The sequence below is a fragment of the Zeus faber genome, assembly GCF_960531495.2.
Source record: "Zeus faber genome assembly, chromosome: 17".
NCBI classification, from domain to species: domain Eukaryota; kingdom Metazoa; phylum Chordata; class Actinopteri; order Zeiformes; family Zeidae; genus Zeus; species Zeus faber.
In genome coordinates this window covers 8,751,654-8,770,981 of record NC_137204.1, presented here as the reverse complement: position 1 = coordinate 8,770,981, position 19,328 = coordinate 8,751,654, and the positions used below count along the sequence as shown (strand labels likewise).

Sequence of the window (19,328 nt, the reverse complement as noted above, 5' to 3'; positions counted from 1 at the left end):
CATGCTGATTTTTATTTTATATTAAACGTTTGCCTAAATAAACGGTCAACCGCAATGTTTGCTTTGAGTATCAATGAAACTCGTCTGGATCTTGCCCAACAAATGTCATCTCCCCTGGAGCGCGTCACCGTTCTGACTCTCGGTCTGCCCGCTCCGGGATGATCTACCATAGCGATTAAATAAAGGCGTAAAGGCCGGTCAAATTACAGAAGTGGCAATATTTGGATCTGGATTTTTATTTTATTTTTTTTGGATTCATAGAGTTTCACATCTCGACATGAGCCTGTTCATGACAGAATAATGCTCAGACTTCCCTTTAAGGCACAGTAATGGATCCGCAATGAGATCAGTCATTTATAAACGAAGAGTGTTTTTTTTTTTTTTTTTTTTTCTGTCCCATAAACAATAGGAGAAATTTTTGAAAACGCTTTGATTTTTGATTTCTTTAAACGGTGGAGTTAAAACGGGAATGAAGACCTTAACTTTTCTTCCCACACACTCAAAGGACAATGCCTCTATGGATAAGCCCCCTGGACGGGGGTGGTGCTGCGGGCTCTCTAGTTAGTCATTAAATGACTGGTGTGGTGTGGTGGTGTGTGATGTTGACCGGAGTGTCATCTAACCTATTATCACCACATCTTATTTTAAAAGCTGTAAGAAACTCAAACACTCCTATGCACAAGTGGGTTAACTAAGCAAAGGTACAGTACATAGTTACACGCACTTACTTGTGAAAATGATACATCTGCTTCACTGTATTTGTAAAGCAGCAACGCACTTTTCAGGTTTTGTCAACACCCGCTGCTCAACCCTAATGAAAAAAATAATAATAATTAATATTGACAAATAACAACACAAAAAGGTCACACCAAACAGCAGTTCAACTGCCGTGTATTTACGCAGTGCGACCGCATCACTGAATTAAAACTGATTGGGAAGATATTTTCAGTCAGTTTGTGAGACATTACCACATAAGACTCAAATAATAATAATTATCATAGTTGGATAACAACATTTACTTATATTCGAGTAAAAACCTTAAATATCTGTTTTTAAGTGCTTGAGTATGTTGTGTGAAACATGGCCCCCTCTTTTTCCTCCCTTCCTTTCTCCATTTTTGTACATTTCATGTATTTTAGCTATTTCTCTATGCAATTGAATGGGAGTGATCCTCCAAAAATGGCGACCGGAGTCCATAGCAACCAATAGCAATTGGCAAACTTCACATTCCTTTTACAGACACTCATTGTTTATCACAAGTGAAGTAACTAACGTGAGATAAGCGTCAGCTTGGACCCAAGCTTAAGTCACCAGATTGGGTATTTTTTAAATTATTGTTATTAAATATCTGTCCATGTTTTTAATTCTAAAATGCAAAACAAAAGAAAAAATGGTAGAAACAGTTATTACAGATCAAACTCATTCATGTTTAGCTCATTTGGAAAAAAAACACCTAAATCTATTGATGCTCCAGTTTAGCCTCACTTGCATACCTCGTTTTACAATGGGAATTCCAAAAATGCAGTTTGCTTTTCCTATTACGCACTCGCACAGATGCATGCATTCTGTTATATTTTAGTTTCTAAAATAAGAATGTCTGTCGTAGGATTCCCTCCCCCGCTTCCTGCGACACGCCAAACCAGTCCTGCAAGTGCTGCAACACACTGAGTACCAACAAAGGAATGTGAGCCAAACAGGGCCACAACATATATCAAGGTCAAACTACTTCTTTGACACTGTGAAGAACTTCTTAGCTTGAGCATGTTTCTTGAAACAAGGCGGCTTCATAGCTATTGTGAAATATAACCTATGGAGTTGTGTTTTCTCTTGTGAGACGTGTCTACGTTGGGTTGAAATCTTAAATCTCTAAATCAAAATGACCCACATTTTTTCAACATTTTTAGTTAAAAGCACAAAAAAAAATAAAATAAAAAATCTTAGTCCAGTCCACTGTGCACACACCTGTGCGCACACGGTTGCCAGCAGGGGGAGCCACCAGCTTGGGGCGTTGTGTGCATTTCTTTCCACTGCTCCCCAAAACTCAGCTCTACAGTATTCAATCGAATCCCACCAGCTCACACACACTCACATTACATTTATATATAAATTGTATTATTATTATTATTATTATTATTATTATTATAATAATAATAATAATTATTATTATTATTATTATTATTATTATTATTATTATTATTTTCTGTTTATCTATTCCATTTGATTTATTCTGCATCTTTTTTAAATGTAATGCACATTTTATTGCATTCTAATGTATGACATGTGTTATATGAATAAAGTTTGATTGATGTTCAAATGCCAGTATTATATGGATGGTTCTGGCCTAAAGTGTCATCATGTTTGCCTTTGAGTTTCTTATTTTTCTGGCTAGATTAAAAAGAAAAATTGGGAAATGACCAAATTTGAGACATTGGTGGCCAAATGTAATCAGTATGCAGACAGGCATGTAAAGATCAAAATCATTTGATAAAAAATAATTGAAAAATAGACAATAATACCAATATATTACTGCATGAAAAAACTTGATATGAATTTCTCACACCAAATTATGACATTACAGTGCTTTCATCATAGTACACCCATTTGATAATCCTGATTTTTCAACTGAATCAAATGGAACTTTTATGGCTATATGTGGTTTTTAAGAGGTAGATCACAACTATTAACCACAAATAATTGTTTATATCATTGTTTATATTGCTGGTAATTGGGGTGAAGATAAAATATATTGGAAAACCATCAATTAATTGATTTCACAAGGCTATTGCCAAAAAAAGTAAAACCAGATAGAACTAGTTTGTGATGGAAAGGAGGGTTAGGTTGTTGATAGTGACCTCTGTTAAGCATAATGTGATAATCTAGAACTATTCAAGATGCCCCGATAAACCACAGTAAGTTAATCAGAAACCTTTGGAATAAGTCATTTATCAAAACAATGTTTTATTGACACAATGCCATAATTTAAAGTTGCAACATTGTTTTATTTGATGATGAGGAAATAATGATGATGATGATAAAACATACACAATATGGATCCATATGAAAATATCAGAGATTTACACCGATTTGAATTCACAACTGTTGGAGAATGTAATTTGTTTTTCGGGTTATTAACACCCCTGATAATAATAAGAGCATTTTGTGTTAAAGAGGCGGAGGATCCATTAGTATTGGCCCCACGCGTTGCACTGGGACACGGCTAAAAGACCACCATTCATGTGTGGGGGTGTGGGAGACGGAAGAGTCTGTAATTGGTCTCGTAGTTTTAAAAGATAAGCGGTTTTCTCTTCAAGGACTAGAATGCACATTCTTGATTTATTCGGATAAATATAGGAAAGACAGGCACCAAGGAGAAAATTGAGTAAAAAAGACATTACACATCATGCCAATCTGACCTGAGAGTGCATTAATACCTAAAATTGAGAAAATACATTTAAACCTTTAGTTTATTTATATATATACTGTATGTATATATATATATATATATATATATATATAGTACATCATATCATACATATATTATAACGCTCAATGAAAAACAAACAAACATAACCAGAGTGCTTTGAATCACTTACCGCACACAATCAAAACATTGGTTAAACTGATTAATTCATTCCTGAAAGATGTAAAAAATGAAAATATGCCTGTGTTTATGTTAGTGTCATAATTCAAGGAATGATATCACGAATGGAGAGAGAACGAGAAGGTGAAGATGTAAAAACCCCAAAGCCCAAACTCCTTCAACTTAGTAGTAGGGTATGGGACAGACAGAGAGAGGTCGTAAGGGGCAGTTTGAGGGACAGAGAGAGAGAGAGGGAGAGAGAGAGAGAGAGACTATGGGAAATAAATTGTTGGCCTTTTAGTCGTTCATATCTTCAGGCTCAGCCGGGTCGTTTTGGCTGGAGGGTGATGGCAGGGTGTTGGTGCCCCCAAGCCAGTCCCAATGGGAGAAGAACGGCGCAAGGTTGGTTCCAGGGCGTTGGTGGTGCGCGTCGTGCTTCGGTGCACCTCCCCAGAGGCCAAATGGTACCAGGTGATGCATGGACCACGGGAAGTCATAGCCACAGTGGTCCTCAATAGAAACGTAGATGTTAAACACCATGAACCCCCACGTGGTCAGGCAGTGGCACCGAAGCAGGATGGGATCGATCGTGGCCCAAAAGCCGACGCTGAAAAGCTCCCAGCCAGACAGGTACTGGGTAACAAGGCTAAAGGGCTGGTTGTACTGGTGGTGCACGGCGTGGAAGGTCCGGTACAGCCAGGGGACCCGGTGGTGCAGCAGGTGCCAGAGGTAGTACTGGAAGTCAAAGACAACGGTGCAGCCCAGGATCCCCAGGAAGAACACCCAGAGAGTGGGCGCGTCCCGGGGCAGAGGGCTGGGCGGCCTCCACAGCCACTGGGCGACAGCGGCGGGGAAAATGTACAGCAGGTGGTTGTGGACGGTGACGCCCAGGGTGGTCCAGACATTAGCCAGGGTGACGGGCCGGTCGGGGTGGAGCTTGTAGCAGTTCAGGCGGGGCCAGGTGGGAGCCAGCAGGTCCAGGGCCGTGTAGACGCCGACCAGGAAGAAGTAAGCAGAGACGGAGAGGACCACGGGGAAGAGCGGGCTCCTCAGGAGGTCGTGGTGATTCTGCCGAAGGTAGTCCCACGCCGGTTGCAGGACCCGGCACCCGGACAGACCCACCGTCAGGTTGCCCACGTCTAAGACCCAGGACAAAGCCTCGGTGCTGAGGAACCCGCTGGTGCTCATCGGAGCCTCCTAAAGCTCTCGGTGAACGTCTGCCTGCCAAGAAGAACGTCGCTCCAGTGGAGTGTGGCTGTTACGTTCTACCGGCACAGGAGAGTCAATATTTTTTCGACCAAATCAGAGGAAGCGATTTATATATATATTAACCACGCAAATGGCGTGGCGTTGTCCTGCCAAATTGGAGTGGAGGTGGCTTTTCCCGCCTCTTATGTATGTTAAAGCTCCGCCCCCGCCCCCACGCTCCCCCGTGGTTGAAAAGAATCGCTCTGTAAAGGGCCCTTTTTCATGGGCACAGGGATCGCAGCCAGGACTTGGGACAACATCAGCGCTCATTTTTGACTCAGATCATGGAGAGAGAGAGAGAAAGAGAGAGAGAGAGAGAGAGGGGAGGGGGGGAGAGCCTTCTTTATTTTGACTCTATTAAAACAAGATAGAGGTCCTTTATTCCTTACATTTGTTTTCAACCACAATGCAATGGTGAGAGTTGTGATTTAGACTCATCTGTTAGTTTAAAATAATGTGGGTTTTATTTTGCACGCATACTGTAAATACAAGCACACACACACACACACACAACACACACACACACACACACACAACACACACACGCACACACACCCACACACACACACACACACACACACACACACACACAAACACACACACACACACACACACACACACACACACACACACACACACACACACACACACACGTCGGGAGGGTCCAAATGAGTAATTAATCATAAGATTTTGTCTGAGCTGTCAGAGGAGACATTGGTTGAAAGGCTCTGTTTAATCGATGGTAAACTGTAGCCGGCCCATACACACAAAGAGGTTTCATTGTTGAAAACCGAAAAAAAAAAAGTCAAGTTGCTTTCACCCAGTTGATGTTTCTATGGAATGACAAGAACTTTTCTGTTCAAACAGGAAGTTTTTTTATGATCATAAGTTTTCTTTCATGTGACAAGACTGTTTGCATTCGATTTCATTACTAAAGTCTTTTCAAATAGAATAGCAATACAGATTTGAAGCATATTTGGATCGGCCACAACATTAAAACCACTGACAGGTCAAGTGAATAAGGGAGGTGGGATATATTAGGCAGCAAGTGAACAGTCAGTTCTTGAAGTTGATGTGTTAGAAGCAGGAGAAATGGGCAAGCGTAGGGATCTGAGCGACTTTGACAAGGACCAAATTGTGATGGCTGGACCACTGGGTCAGAGCATCTCCAAAATGACAGGTCTTGTGGGGTGTTCCCGGTGTGCAGTGGTTAGTACCCACCAAAAGTGGTCCAAGGAAGGCCAACCGGGTAAACTGAAAACAGGGTCATGGGTGCCCAAGGCGCATCAATGCATGTGGGGAGCAAAGTCTAGCCCGTCTGGTTTGATGCCACAGAAGAGCTACTGTAACACAAATTGCTGAAAAAGTTAAAGTTGCTATGATAGAAAGGTGTCAGAACACACAGTGCATCACAACTTGCTGTGTAGCCGCAGACCGGTCAGAGTGCCCATGCTGATCCATGTCCACCGCGGAAAGCACCTACAACGGGCATGTGTGCGTCAGAACTGGACCATGGAGCAATGGAAGAAGGTGGCCTGGTCTGATGAATCACATTTTATTTTAAATCATGTGAATGGCCGTGGTTAGGGTCTAATCCAATCAAGCATCTGTGGGATGTGCTGGAACAACAAGCCCCAACAAGCCCAATATGGGGGCCCCACCTCGCAACTTACAGGACTTAAAGGATCTGCTGCTAACGTCTTGGTGCCAGATCCAACAGGACACCTTCAGAGGTCTTGTGGAGTCCACACCTTGATGGGTCAGAGATTTTTTGGTGGGTCGAGGGGGAGCTACACAATATTAGTGGTAGTTTTAATGGTGAAAGCAGAAAACAGGCCGACGTTAGTAAGTTCCAAGATTATTTCCCAATCATTTAAAAAACAAATTATCGTTTAAAATTTAAAAAATCCCAAAATATCAATGTATATATTTTTTAGTTAGTCAGCAGAGGCATTTCAGAAGCGCTCCTCTACTGAGGAATGAATGAAAATAACTCCACTGGACCAGGTGGGTCAGGTATCACACAGTTTCCTTGAGCACCTCCTCTGATGTATTTTTCTCATAAAACTGCCAAAAAAAAAAAGAAAAACAAACATATAGTTTATGGTTTAGTATGATAATCAAAGGTCCATGGGATGTTTCTGGTTTCCTAATCCGAACGTGAGAAAAAACGAGAATGCGGTTAAAGGCCTCATTGTAAAGGCTAAAAAAGGGTTAATATATTCTACAACTGATACGGAATGCAAAGACCAGGTGTAGAAAAACACCTTCACAAATCAGGTGAAGATTTAAACAGATTTTATTGAGTACTGTATGTATTTACCACTTGTGATGGTAAATCATCATTGCAGTGTTTAACAAGCCTATACCTGCTTATATTTTCTCATAAGTTTCACTTATGTGCCATTTGCTAGATTCATATGACTGTTCATCATGCAAAAATGAAATCGTCTTTGATAGGTGGCGCAAAAGGAAGTCTCCAAAGAGCAAACCTGACAATGAATTCTTTTACAAGAGTCCCAAAGGGACAGAAGTGGTGTGGTCTCCATTTCTTTGTACTACTGTCGGTAAAGGAACAAAAGGACAATGCAGAGGGTAGAAAGACCAGACAGCCTGATCCCAGAGAAAAAAATCCAACCCTGAGCTTGAAAGTTCGATTAATTTGGAGGAACGGTTCGAAAGGAGCGAACCACCAGAAAGAGTGTGTGTTCGCTCACGCGGTTAGAAAGTCTTTAACGATAAGATTGAGTGTGGAAAGGGGGTCGCTCCCCTCGCCGCCTTCCTCGCTCCGTGACATCGACAAGCGTCTACTTCTCCCCCGGCTTCTAAACATGTCTGCACATTTTCTTCGGTGCCAGTGCTTTAGTGACGGGTGACATGACCTCCTTCAAATCCCTGAAGCCAAGAGATCTTCCTGTCCGGTTTGCTTTGCATGTTTTCAGGATGTGTCTCTTTGCCCTTTACCTGCACAGGTGAGTTTGAGTTTGTTTTCTCTTCCTCCATGGTAACGGTGGGACCAGCTGCCTCTGAATCTGCCGATAAAAAAATGACCTTACTACGGCGGGCTTCTTAGGCCATTCCTGCTTTTTGTTGTCGTTTGCTTTAAGCTTCTGTTTATTTTATAAAATATAAATATTCATATAAATATTAATTCTTCCTCTAACTTCATTAGAAAATGAGTTTTGCTGAAGAGATGGAAGAACACTCTGTTGTTCTGGCGCTTTGTAGCTTGTTTGTCCAGCAGGGGACGCACCTGCTCCACCAGCTCCACCTGAGACGCACAGTTGAATTCATCTGCAGGTGCTGTGGCCTGTGGTGGGTTTTAAGTCTGTGTGACTAGTTCCACCAGAACCTGCCTCGGGGTCGGCTCTCGGATCACAAATTCAACGTCTATAACATCAAGTTTCTAAGAGCAGGACACTTGGGATGTGTTATCCACTGAGTCTCTGATGAGGGACTTACTCTATCTTTATTATATTCTATATTATATTATATTCTATATTATATTTATATAATAATTATTATATCATTGTTTTGCCTTCATATACTCATAACTCATAACAATTACTGTGGAGTGGTGGTTGACCTACAGGCTTGATGGTCTCCTGCTCCTGGATGCACTGCTAGAAGAAGTGGGGCTCATATCTGTACCATTTAAAAAAACCCAAAAAAACCTCTACGTGTAAGAGCAAAAGGTTGCTCTGATTTTATTATAGGTATGTTTGAGGTAGACAAAAAGCAGCCAAAATAAATAAATGTATTTGCAATGAAGAGTCTAATAGACTTGTAAACTTGTTTGGGTTTTCATGGGTGTGATCATGCGCATGGAGCATCATCCCACGCTTTGTCTTTACAGAAGCCTGGCCAGCAGGGGGGCAGCGGCACACTGGTCCTACTGGTGTTATCAGGTGCAGACAATCAGAGCCTATGAAGGGAAGTGGTCTGGCTTTCTCTGTCGGTGGTCATCGTAACTTGTTGAGTGCCTGTATTTGTGCCCTTCTAGTGGTTATGTGTGCTCTGCCAAATCCACCTGGGACGCAGTAAAGGCTGCCTCTGTGGTCAACACTCATTCAGCCTATAACAAACAAAAACCTTGAGGATTATCTGGATTATCTAAACTAAAACCACTACAAGCACCAGAAAGGAGAAAGTATACGTGAATGAACTGACAGCCTCCAATCAACAAAGCGGAGCTGCATACGCCACAACAAGAGGAGCATCACACAAAATCCAAAACTGTGTTTATTGGATCAGGTGCGGAACATGTGGAATAGGCTACGTGGGAGAGTCAAGAAATCCCCTATGGCAACGCATTAGCCACCACAAATCCAATGTAAGGCACAACAAAACAGCAGCTAACCCTCTGGCAAGTCATTTTGTGGAATGCGGGATATCCCAAATGTGGTTCTCTATTCTACAATACAACATCCAGTGGTCTACCACAGAAAGAAGAAGAGCAGAAGACAGATGGATCACCCCCACTGGGAACCCTAACACAAGGTGGTCTGAACATCCGACTATAAGGGAATCCATTAACAAGCCCTGCCCTCCAGCCAACTATGATAACTTTTTCACTCCCCGTACCGGCCTGATCTTCTTTTTATCTTCATCTTAAGATTTACTTAATTATACAGGGGACACACGTAGGAGGTGAACGACCTGTATGGCAGCGGCGAGTGCATTCTCCACCCAACAATGGGATGGCTCAGCCCCAAACAACCTAACCTAACCATAACCCATTTTAGCTTTTAAATATAAGAGATTCTTAATCAGCTTTCTGCCAACATACAGTATGTGAGGGCTTAGGGCACTGGCTAGTGTTGCTCTGTTAACTTTAAACAGCATTTTTATGCACTGTATGTTTATGTTATGTACTTTTATTTAAATTTATAAGCTTTTTGGTCACTGTTACAAGGACAGCAGCTGTAAACCACTCCCTGCCAGGACATGGTCCCCTGGTGCTCCACCTCATGACCAATAATAGCACTTACTCCAATAATAGCAAATTTATTGTGGTCAAGCGCATTGCCGTAATGAAATTTTAACTGAACAACTAAATGAATCAATATAAATGCTTGATGTCATTTTACATTATAATGATATAGTTAATGTACAAGATCTGGAAAATAAAAGTTTTTGAACGAGCCCCAGAGCTGTGAGAAACCAGCTATGGGAAGCGCACAGTTCGATCAATAAACATACATTTTTGTCCACTCTGGTCACAATTTGTTCATTCTGGTTGACTTTTATATGAAAAATTTGATTTTAGTTGAACATCAATCAAGCAAAAAACAACAAAAAACATGTATAATGTATATGATTAAATATGACACAATATTGTTATTCCAATATCACTGTAAAGTTTGATATGGTTCCTTAAGTGCTTAAATATTTGACTCACAACTTAAAACAACTTAAAAAAAAAATCCCATATTAAGCTCTGCTTTTGGCATTGGAAACCTGAATGTAAGCCCTGGAGGGTGTGTGTGTGTGTGTGTGTGTGTGTGTGTGTGTGTGTGTGTGTGTGTGTGTGTGTGTGTGTGTGTGTGTGTGTGTGTGTGTGTGTGTGTGTGTGTGTGTGTGTGTGTTTCAGGGGTTGTCACCAAAAGATGCACATCGGTTTTTCTATTCGCAGCTGTGCAGGGGGGGTGGGGGGACTGTTTCATCACCTAATAAACGGAAAATCATTTTCACTCAGACAGTGGGAGCGTATGAAGTTGTGGTCCCTGGGGTGTGGTCTACAGGGGCCGGGTGCGAAATAAATTGCTATTTTCCTCCTCTGACACAAAAACTCAGGAGAGACAATTCCATTTTAAGATTTGATTAAGCTGTTCTCGCAGGGATTTCCATGAAGACCTGCACAAAATGAAATATATCAAACAAGATCTATCTATCTATCTATCTATCTATCTATCTATCTATCTATCTATCTATCTATCTATCTATCTATCTATCTATCTATCTATCTATCTATCTATCTATCTATCTATCTATCTATCTATCTATCTATCTATCTATCTATCTATCTATCTATCTATCTATCTATCGATCGATCGATCCATCGATCTATCTATCTATCTATCTATCTATCTATCTATCTATCTATCCACTATCTATCTATCTATCTATCTATCTATCTATCTATCTATCTATCTATCGATCTATCGATCGATCGATCGATCCATCGATCCATCGATCTATCTATCTATCTATCTATCTATCTATCTATCTATCTATCTATCTATCTATCTATCTATCTATCTATCCATCGATCTATCGATCCATCGATCTATCGATCCATCGATCGATCGATCGATCGATCGATCCATCTATCTATCTATCTATCTAGCCCTCCAATTTCCTATTCCACAAAAAACAACATCCAAGGATATTAAATGAAGGAGAAAAGAATGTGATATATGACTTTTACCTTCATGAATAATGTATATGGATGAAATGTATAATCAGGACATATTTGTACAATTTATCTTACCCAAGATGAACAATTCCCCATGTTTTTGAATTTGTAAAGGGTCAAAACTGAAAATAAACAATTTCCTTAATAAGAGTACAAGTTCCTTAAGAAAAATATTAAACACCTAAAACCACAATTTATTTTGGTCATTTGTGACAAGGGTTAGAGGCTGAAGCTTTTCATTATAGGAACCATTTAAAGATGCTTATGAACTAATATCTAAAAGCAGGAAATCCCAGGTAAGTCTCTTTTAAAACGATAATAAAACTTAAACTTATAACTTTGATTTAGCTTACGGTTAAACTAAATTAAGCGATTGCTTGAGCACATTTGTCGCAGCAGAATTCACTTTTTCAAACTCAGCACACAGACCAAAACTTAAACACGTGGGCCAAAAGTTTTGCAAAATGCACCAAAACTCTCACAACACATGAAGTACATGGCACAAAATCAAGATTCAAGATTCAAGATTCAAGAGGTTTATTCGTCACATACATATACATACTTTCATATATTTATGCAGTGAAATGTCAATGCAACGCACCCAGTCATTACACACAATATGTTCTAGACTGAACACAATAGCTACCTACCTACTTGACTAACTAACTGATTCCTAAAACATAATGCAGTAAGTTGAATACTATAGAATAAAATAAAATATATAGAATAAAATAAAATAACAACTCAAAGGTAATGCAGGGTGGGTGTACAAAATAGAATAAAGCAAAGCGCAGCAATATGGTTACGCCAAACAACCCCGAACAGTGACACAGTATGCGGTACAGTATGCTACATACAGTACAGAAGATAGTGGAGCCTATGTGTGTGGCTCAGTGAGGACCCCTGGTGAGGTCAGCAGTGACAGTTCTTATGGCTTGTGAGAAGAAACTCTGTCTCAGTCTCTCTGTTCTCGCTGTGTGACTGCGGAGGCGCTTGCCTGACCGCAGCAGCTGGAACAGTCCGTTGTTGGGTTGGTGAGGATCCTTCATGGTCCTGCAGGCTCTGCTACTACACCTCCTGGTGTATAAGTCCTGCAGGGAGGGGAGGGTAGTTCCAGTGGTACGTTCAGCTGAACGCACCACCCTCTGCAGGGCCAGCCTGTCCTGAGTAGTACAGTTCTCAAACCAGGCAGTGGTGTTGCCTGTCCGGATGCTCTCCACCGCTCCAGAGTAGAAGGACTTGAGGATCCTCACCGAGACCCGGAATTTCCTCAGCTGCCTGAGGTGGTAAAGATGCTGCCTCGCCTTTCTCACCAGAGTGTCTGTCAAATGCCTTCATCAAAACATACAACTTGTTCACTTATGAAAAGCTCTTGCAATCAATCATGTCATCATCATACACAATGTCCCAATAAATACTACAGCTTTTCTTGACTGGTAAGACACTTGTAATGAAACTGGGGTCAACCTGATCTCCATCATAACCCAATGAGCACAACGGTATTCTTTTTAGCAAAACAGAAAGTCAATTCTTGTTGCTTTTACGCGCTATGCAAATGCTAAGCACATTTTAGCAAAACAGTAAACACAAGGCCCTACAGAAGAAGCTAAACTCAGTTGAGTAAATCATGTCAAACCAAATGAGCACATTGGGTTACAGCTGATACAACTTACTCTCTCGAACGGAGACCTCTACTGCACTTGTCCAAAACATTTTTTCACAATTGTTCAACCAGTGATCAGTCCCTGTTCCTGCATAAAGGAGCTCACCTCTGAGTGACAATTTTCAAGGATGGACAAAATAAGGACAAAGGCGAGGTACAGTAGAGGGGCCCATAGAGGAAGAGGGGTTCAGAGATTCTTTCCCCGCTATTATCGCTACATACTATAATTGTAGTATCAACAAATGGCACGGACATATACGGGTTGTTCAATTGCATTCTGCGATATTGCATTGCATTTCATTAAAATAACAAACTGAAATATTGACGCTTTCACGCCTAAATACAATTAAGGTCAATACAAGTTCAACCACCCCAGCACTTGGAATTGAATCAGAATTAACTTTGAGAATCGAAGTCACTCTTGGAAGAACTCGAACCGATCAAAGACATGTGCAAAGAAAAACCCAAAAAACCGGGGCCCGTGCATGCATGCATGGATGGATGGATGGATGGATGGACGGATGGATGCCAAAAGCCCAGGGGGGCCCCCGGGTTACACAGGTACATGTTTTGTTTTCCACACGGCGGCATTGATTAAAACATGGAAAGGAAGACAGTTACCATGGACCCTCCACCTGTGGAATTAATTATCAGTGAGATAGAGGTCGGCCCACTTAGTCACTGCCGACTTCTTCATAAACAAGCTGTCCTGTGGCGCTCCACCATCATATTTCCACCAGACTCTAACCAGGTAAGAGCAACTCCCTCTCTGCTACAGGGTGTTACAGACAGACAATGTTGTACTTATTTGAATGTATAGTTATATAATCAATTTGTTGTGTTATATATAGTATAGGCATGTTTATTAATTAGTCTCATAATTAGTCCCTCATAAGATTGGAGTTAGTATTGGATCTAGGTATAGTATCTTCTTCTCATGCTCCCAAATAAATGTATGTAGTGTTGTATTTAGGATGGAATGTGGACGATCTAAGGAATTCTGAATTAATTAATTAATCAGAATCAGTTTTGTTCCGCCCAGTATAGTTACATATACTAGGACTTAGCTCTGGTGAGGTTTGTTTGCGTTCCTGCACAATGCGCAGTTTTAAATAAATAAATAAATAAATAAATAAAGCTCAACTGTCTTGAAAAAATGGAATAGAATAAATAAAATAGAATAGAATATTAAAAAGTGAAGTAAAAGTTAAAACACGATAAAAATTTTGATTTCATATACAAACAACTCGCCAAAAAATAGAGAAAAAAGCCTGAATATACAAAACGAGATACAATGCACAGGATAAATTATTGGTGAATTCCCTCCCCCAGATACCCCTCAGGATTCTTTGTCCTCCCTGTGTTTCGTCAGCATGCCCAGCCAGCTCGAGAGTGCCATGGACGCCCTGATTGCCGTTTTCTATAACTACTCCGGACACGACGGAGACAAGTACAAGCTCAACAAGGGCGAACTGAAGCAACTCCTGAACAGTGAGCTCACTGACTTCCTCATGGTAAATGCCCAAATTTAATTTTAATATATACATTTTGTAGCTATAAGAGTTTGTGTTTTTTTAGGGAGGCTGTGGCAGATTTGGTGAAAAATTTGATACATATTCTTGATAGAGGGATTCCCGCATAAAGAATTACACCATAATATGCATTACAATTGGTGGCAATGACATGTTATAGGCCGAGCTATTTTTAAAAATCGTAAAAAATATATTTTTAAGATGTAAACCATTTTGCTCTTATGTTATGTTATGTCCTATCTCCTAATGCTATTGGAAAAATGGAAAATGACAAATGGAGCTATTTCAAGATAACCAGGACCTCTGCCGTCTCTCTTTATGACGCCGGTGTGCGCCCGCTCTCTGCACGTCGAAATGATTGAAACCTACGTGGGGGAAAAAAAGCAAAGGCATGAGAGTTCGTTTTTTTCTTTTCTGTTTTTATCTCTCCTCCCTCATGTGGATGGAAGCCCCAGGTGCTCACACCATCATCATCAGTAGCCTCTAAATATAAATATCCCTGTGATGTCACCGTGTCCCCATAGGCCACAGTCACCTCTGAGAAAGAAACACTTCCCCATGCCCCGAGGAGGGCAACACTACGTACAATCTGAGTCCCCCCGCGCACCGCTCGCCACCTCGACGATGTGTAATTGTTTCCAGGAAATCAGATGGATTATTCTATGAGTTTGCTTACTGTAAACTATGATAATCCAATCAGCTATATAAGTTAGTTAACTTCAGAATCTCCATTGAATTAAAAAGGAATTTTCGTGCACAAGCTCCAGGGGAGTTGTACCATTTCAGATGATTCAAAATTAAATCCAATCCAATCCATATTACCTATAGTCTATAGATATATAAATGGCCAATGGTATATATATAATTTCACTAAATCACCTAGGATAACCTCAGATTAACTACTGTGCATTGTTAAATGTGTGCACTTTAATATTCCCATCTTCTGATTTGTGAAATCTAGATTCCGTTCTTCTCCAATCTAATCATCTATCTGTTAATTGTTCAAAGCGTTGCCAGGAATTACTGAAAGCCACAACACATATATAACAGATATATACAGTATGTATACTGTACTGTACTGTATATGTTCAGCAAAACCCCTATATAGAAAAGCAATGCATAATACAACTGGGTTTTATGGAGAATAAAGAGTCTATGATCAGTGTATGAGAAGGCTTAAAGTTATGTTTTGTATGAGGGAGTGCTAGTCTATCATTACCTGATCAAGAAAAATCAAAATGACCAAGTTGGAATCCAACTAGTAGTTAATAGAATGCATTACGATTTAACCAATACTGCACTACAATTGATTTAACTAGTAAATGATCAGTGTATGAAAAGCTTTCAAATCATATGGAGGGGGCGCTAGTCTATTATAATCTCATCAAGACAAATTAAAATTACCAATTCGTAATCCAACTAGTAGTTCATAGAATGAACTGCAATTTCATCAATACTAAATTTAATTTAACTAATGCCATCAGTTAATTTAAACAACACAGGAATTTAATTGATTTGAGTCATATGAAGACATGACTTATATTATTTACATATAACTGTAGCATCACAGCCCAAATACATTGCGTTTTTTTTTGTTCTACCCTGAGTTTTTATGATTGTGAGAGTGATATTCTATACTCTCTTGGGTGCAGTCGCAGAAGGACCCCATGCTGGTGGAAAAAATCATGAACGATCTGGACTCGAACAAGGACAACGAGGTGGATTTCAACGAGTTTGTCGTGCTGGTCGCTGCACTGACCGTCGCCTGCAATGATTTCTTCCAGGAGCAGCAAAAGAAGAATGCAAAGTAGACGTCTGTAGGCCAAGTTTAAAAAAAAAAGCCTTTATTGACTTCATTCCTCACATTTGATCTATTTTTTGCTTTGACCGTACGTTGCCTTTTAGATGCTTCAGAATGCCACCACAGGAAACACAGAGACAAATCCTCTCAAGAGGGGATTTGTCATTTATTCGACCACATTATGAAGCCTGGAGCTTCTCTATTCACCAGGAAGAGTTGTTTAACTGTATACAAAATTCACATCCATAAATATTTTGTTTTTTTTGTTCGGGGTGTCACGGTTCCAATTCAAAATCTAAAATCGATTGAAATGAGCGTTCGACTTTGAAATCACAACCATGTTCGCGAGTTTCTGGGAAATAAACCCTAGCATATAATAACAACCACCCAACCACCGGCTCGCGGACCGTGCAGGACCGAGGTATTTGCCGGACCGTGAGAACCCGGGCGGAATGTTTTTCAGGAGCGATCTACGATCTGCTCCACAGCACGCAGCAGCAGGAAAAGGACTACATTCAATACATCTAGAGTTTTTATTTCCTTTTGTTTGGAGAAAAGATCACTCTGATCAGAGCTGCAGGTAGTAATTTGTCTTATACTACCAGTGTTCCCCTCTGGCAAAAATAGCATCTGTTTTTCTGCGATTATTTTGGTAAGTAACTTGAAAGTAGTGTAATTAGTAAGTCATTGTTTATTATTCAAAAGTCTAGTTTTGCTAATGCTCTTAACTGTTTAGGTGTGTTGTTTATATTATATTATATATTATATTATATATGATATTTTCATATTTTTGTTATTGTTAATCAATTTTAATATTCAATAAAAGTTACTTATTGATAAACAACAGTTTTCTTTACAATGCTACACTCGATGGTCGAACAATGGCATAGCCTTCAAAATACAAAATCTTCTTCTTCTTCTTCTTCTTCTTTTGGCTGCTCCCGTTAGGAGTTTAAATCGAAAGTCAAATCGAATAGTGGATAGAATAATCTTGTCACCCCTATTATTTATACAATAGTTATCAAATTATAAAACAGAAAGATTTACTTATATATTATAATAATAGTGATGCTTCCACCATCCCATCTGAATGTGTCTCAGTACACGTATTGGACTCCTGACACATACTTTATATTGCTGCTCTAGTCTTCACTAATACTCACCGAACCCTTCTGAAAATCAGATCAAAATTTCAAAAGTTAATAGTTGCATAGTTTAGTTTTTGCTGAATGTGATACTGACAGATTGTCTCTCTGTGTGCTATGGACATAACACTTACTTCTCTTCTACAAAAAAAAGTCAATGATTGAAAATTGTACAAACGTAGCGCGTTGTAATAAGCCGTATGTATAAGTATTTTTCAATAATTATTTGCAATGTGACATAATCATTTAATAAGTTCTAGCCGGGTTTTTTGCGTCATTTGTTTTACGTTTTGGGTTTCATGGCTTGTGTTGTACTGTCAAATTATGGATTTATTTTATTGGATTTTTTTCCTGAAATACATTTTCACATGCCAATGTTATTCGGTGCCAATGTTTTGTCCAATATATTTGGCATTTTCCAGAATAGGTTAAGAAATAAAACACTACTGAGGAGTTTACATAGGACATAGATAATATACATGTCTTCTCTTCAGATGCAATTGTTTTAATAAATAATGATTCATCTGAAACATCTCAATTTCCATCACAAGGGAAGAATTGTTATTTTCTTTTATGTGCCACCTTTAGCGACTCACAGATCAAAAGCAGTTAAGTATTCTAGATGGATGGATAGATAGATCGATAGACAGATTGATAGATTGATTGATTGATAGATTGATAATGCAACACCTTGAAAAGCCATCTCTGAGGTTCTATGTCCATGTATGAAGAGGCTTAAAGCTATACAGAGGGAGCACTACTCTATCATACACTGATCAAGACAAATCCCATATACCAAGTCAGAATCCAAATTGAATAGTTTGCTCAATCTTATAAATCTATTCCACTGCCAATTCAAGTTTCGACCCTTTCTGTTATCCAACGTTCCCAAAATCTTACTACAATTAACACAACTTATTTGTTGCAGAAACTCTGGGGCTCTGGTTTTCTGCAGCAATCGTGGACCATCTAACTCCTTTTACAGGAAATTGTCTGTGTCTGGGTTTTTCTCAACATGTAAAACCGCTTGCAAACTTGACAATATTGAACTGGAATTAATTTTAACTCAGCATTAATACTTAATGTCCATTTGAGGACACTGTAGATCACAAGGAAAACATGGAGGAGTGAGTCTGGGTTAAATTTGGCCGTGGAGAGGAGACACATTCGCCACTGTAGTTGCAGTTCCTTTGACTCCATCTTTTGCTGGTAGCTTTTTTAATGCCAGAAATATGTCATAATATAAACCGTGCTTCTAAGAAATTGAGTGTCAAGTGAATTTTCCTGAATGTCAAGTTGCTTTTTCTGATTAGGGGAGCACCCTATTGAGCTTCAGTTCTGGCAGGTCCAGACAAGTATCAGTCCTTCCCTATTCTTAACGAAAAAAACTTGGAAAGCTTGAGTTCGTCACGCTTTTACCGTGACTGTATTTTAAACGCAACACCGAAATGATTAGACACACATATACATGCAAAGTCATGGTTCGAATAACGGGGATGGGGGGGTCTGACCTCCTTAAGTATGACTTGGATCCCCCCAAAAAAGAGGCAAAAACAACAGGTCGCGGGGCTCGAAACATTTATGTATCCTTCTTACCTGTAATCATAATCATTACAATATATGTCCCATATTCATGCCTGCAAGATACAAATTCAGACACCCCTAATGTGGACCATACCACTGTGCTGAGCATCGCGCTCCGCAGCAGATGCCGCGATCCACAGCTCAGATCAGAGCGGCCTTTGTTCCAAACAAAGAAAATAAAAGATTTGGATCTAGATTTATTTATTTTCCTCCGTTTTCTAATTTTGTTAAACAAAAAAGGCCCATCTGTTACCGTGCATAACGGGGACACTTTCTCAGTCACTAACTTTACCCCCCACCCCCACCCCATTGTCACTCTATAATTCTCACGCCGTGCAAAGTTTTCACTAATCATCA

The 19,328-nt window shown here is 39.9% G+C and overlaps 2 protein-coding genes across 2 annotated transcripts; one reads left to right on the top strand and one right to left on the bottom strand.

The window, feature by feature from the left end:
- Positions 1 to 3,877: 3,877 nt before the first annotated feature.
- ch25hl2 (cholesterol 25-hydroxylase like 2) lies at positions 3,878 to 4,768 on the bottom strand (the record flags this gene model as incomplete). Its single annotated transcript, XM_080018344.1, has 1 exon — positions 3,878 to 4,768. One exon carries the CDS (start codon positions 4,766 to 4,768, stop codon positions 3,878 to 3,880), a length of 891 nt encoding a protein of 296 aa, XP_079874470.1.
- Positions 4,769 to 14,282: 9,514 nt separating this feature from the next.
- On the top strand, positions 14,283 to 16,252 carry s100z (S100 calcium binding protein Z; the record flags this gene model as incomplete). Its single annotated transcript, XM_080018211.1, has 2 exons — positions 14,283 to 14,423; positions 16,094 to 16,252. 2 exons carry the CDS (start codon positions 14,283 to 14,285, stop codon positions 16,250 to 16,252), a joined length of 300 nt encoding a protein of 99 aa, XP_079874337.1.
- Between the last annotated feature and the right edge of the window lie 3,076 nt (positions 16,253 to 19,328).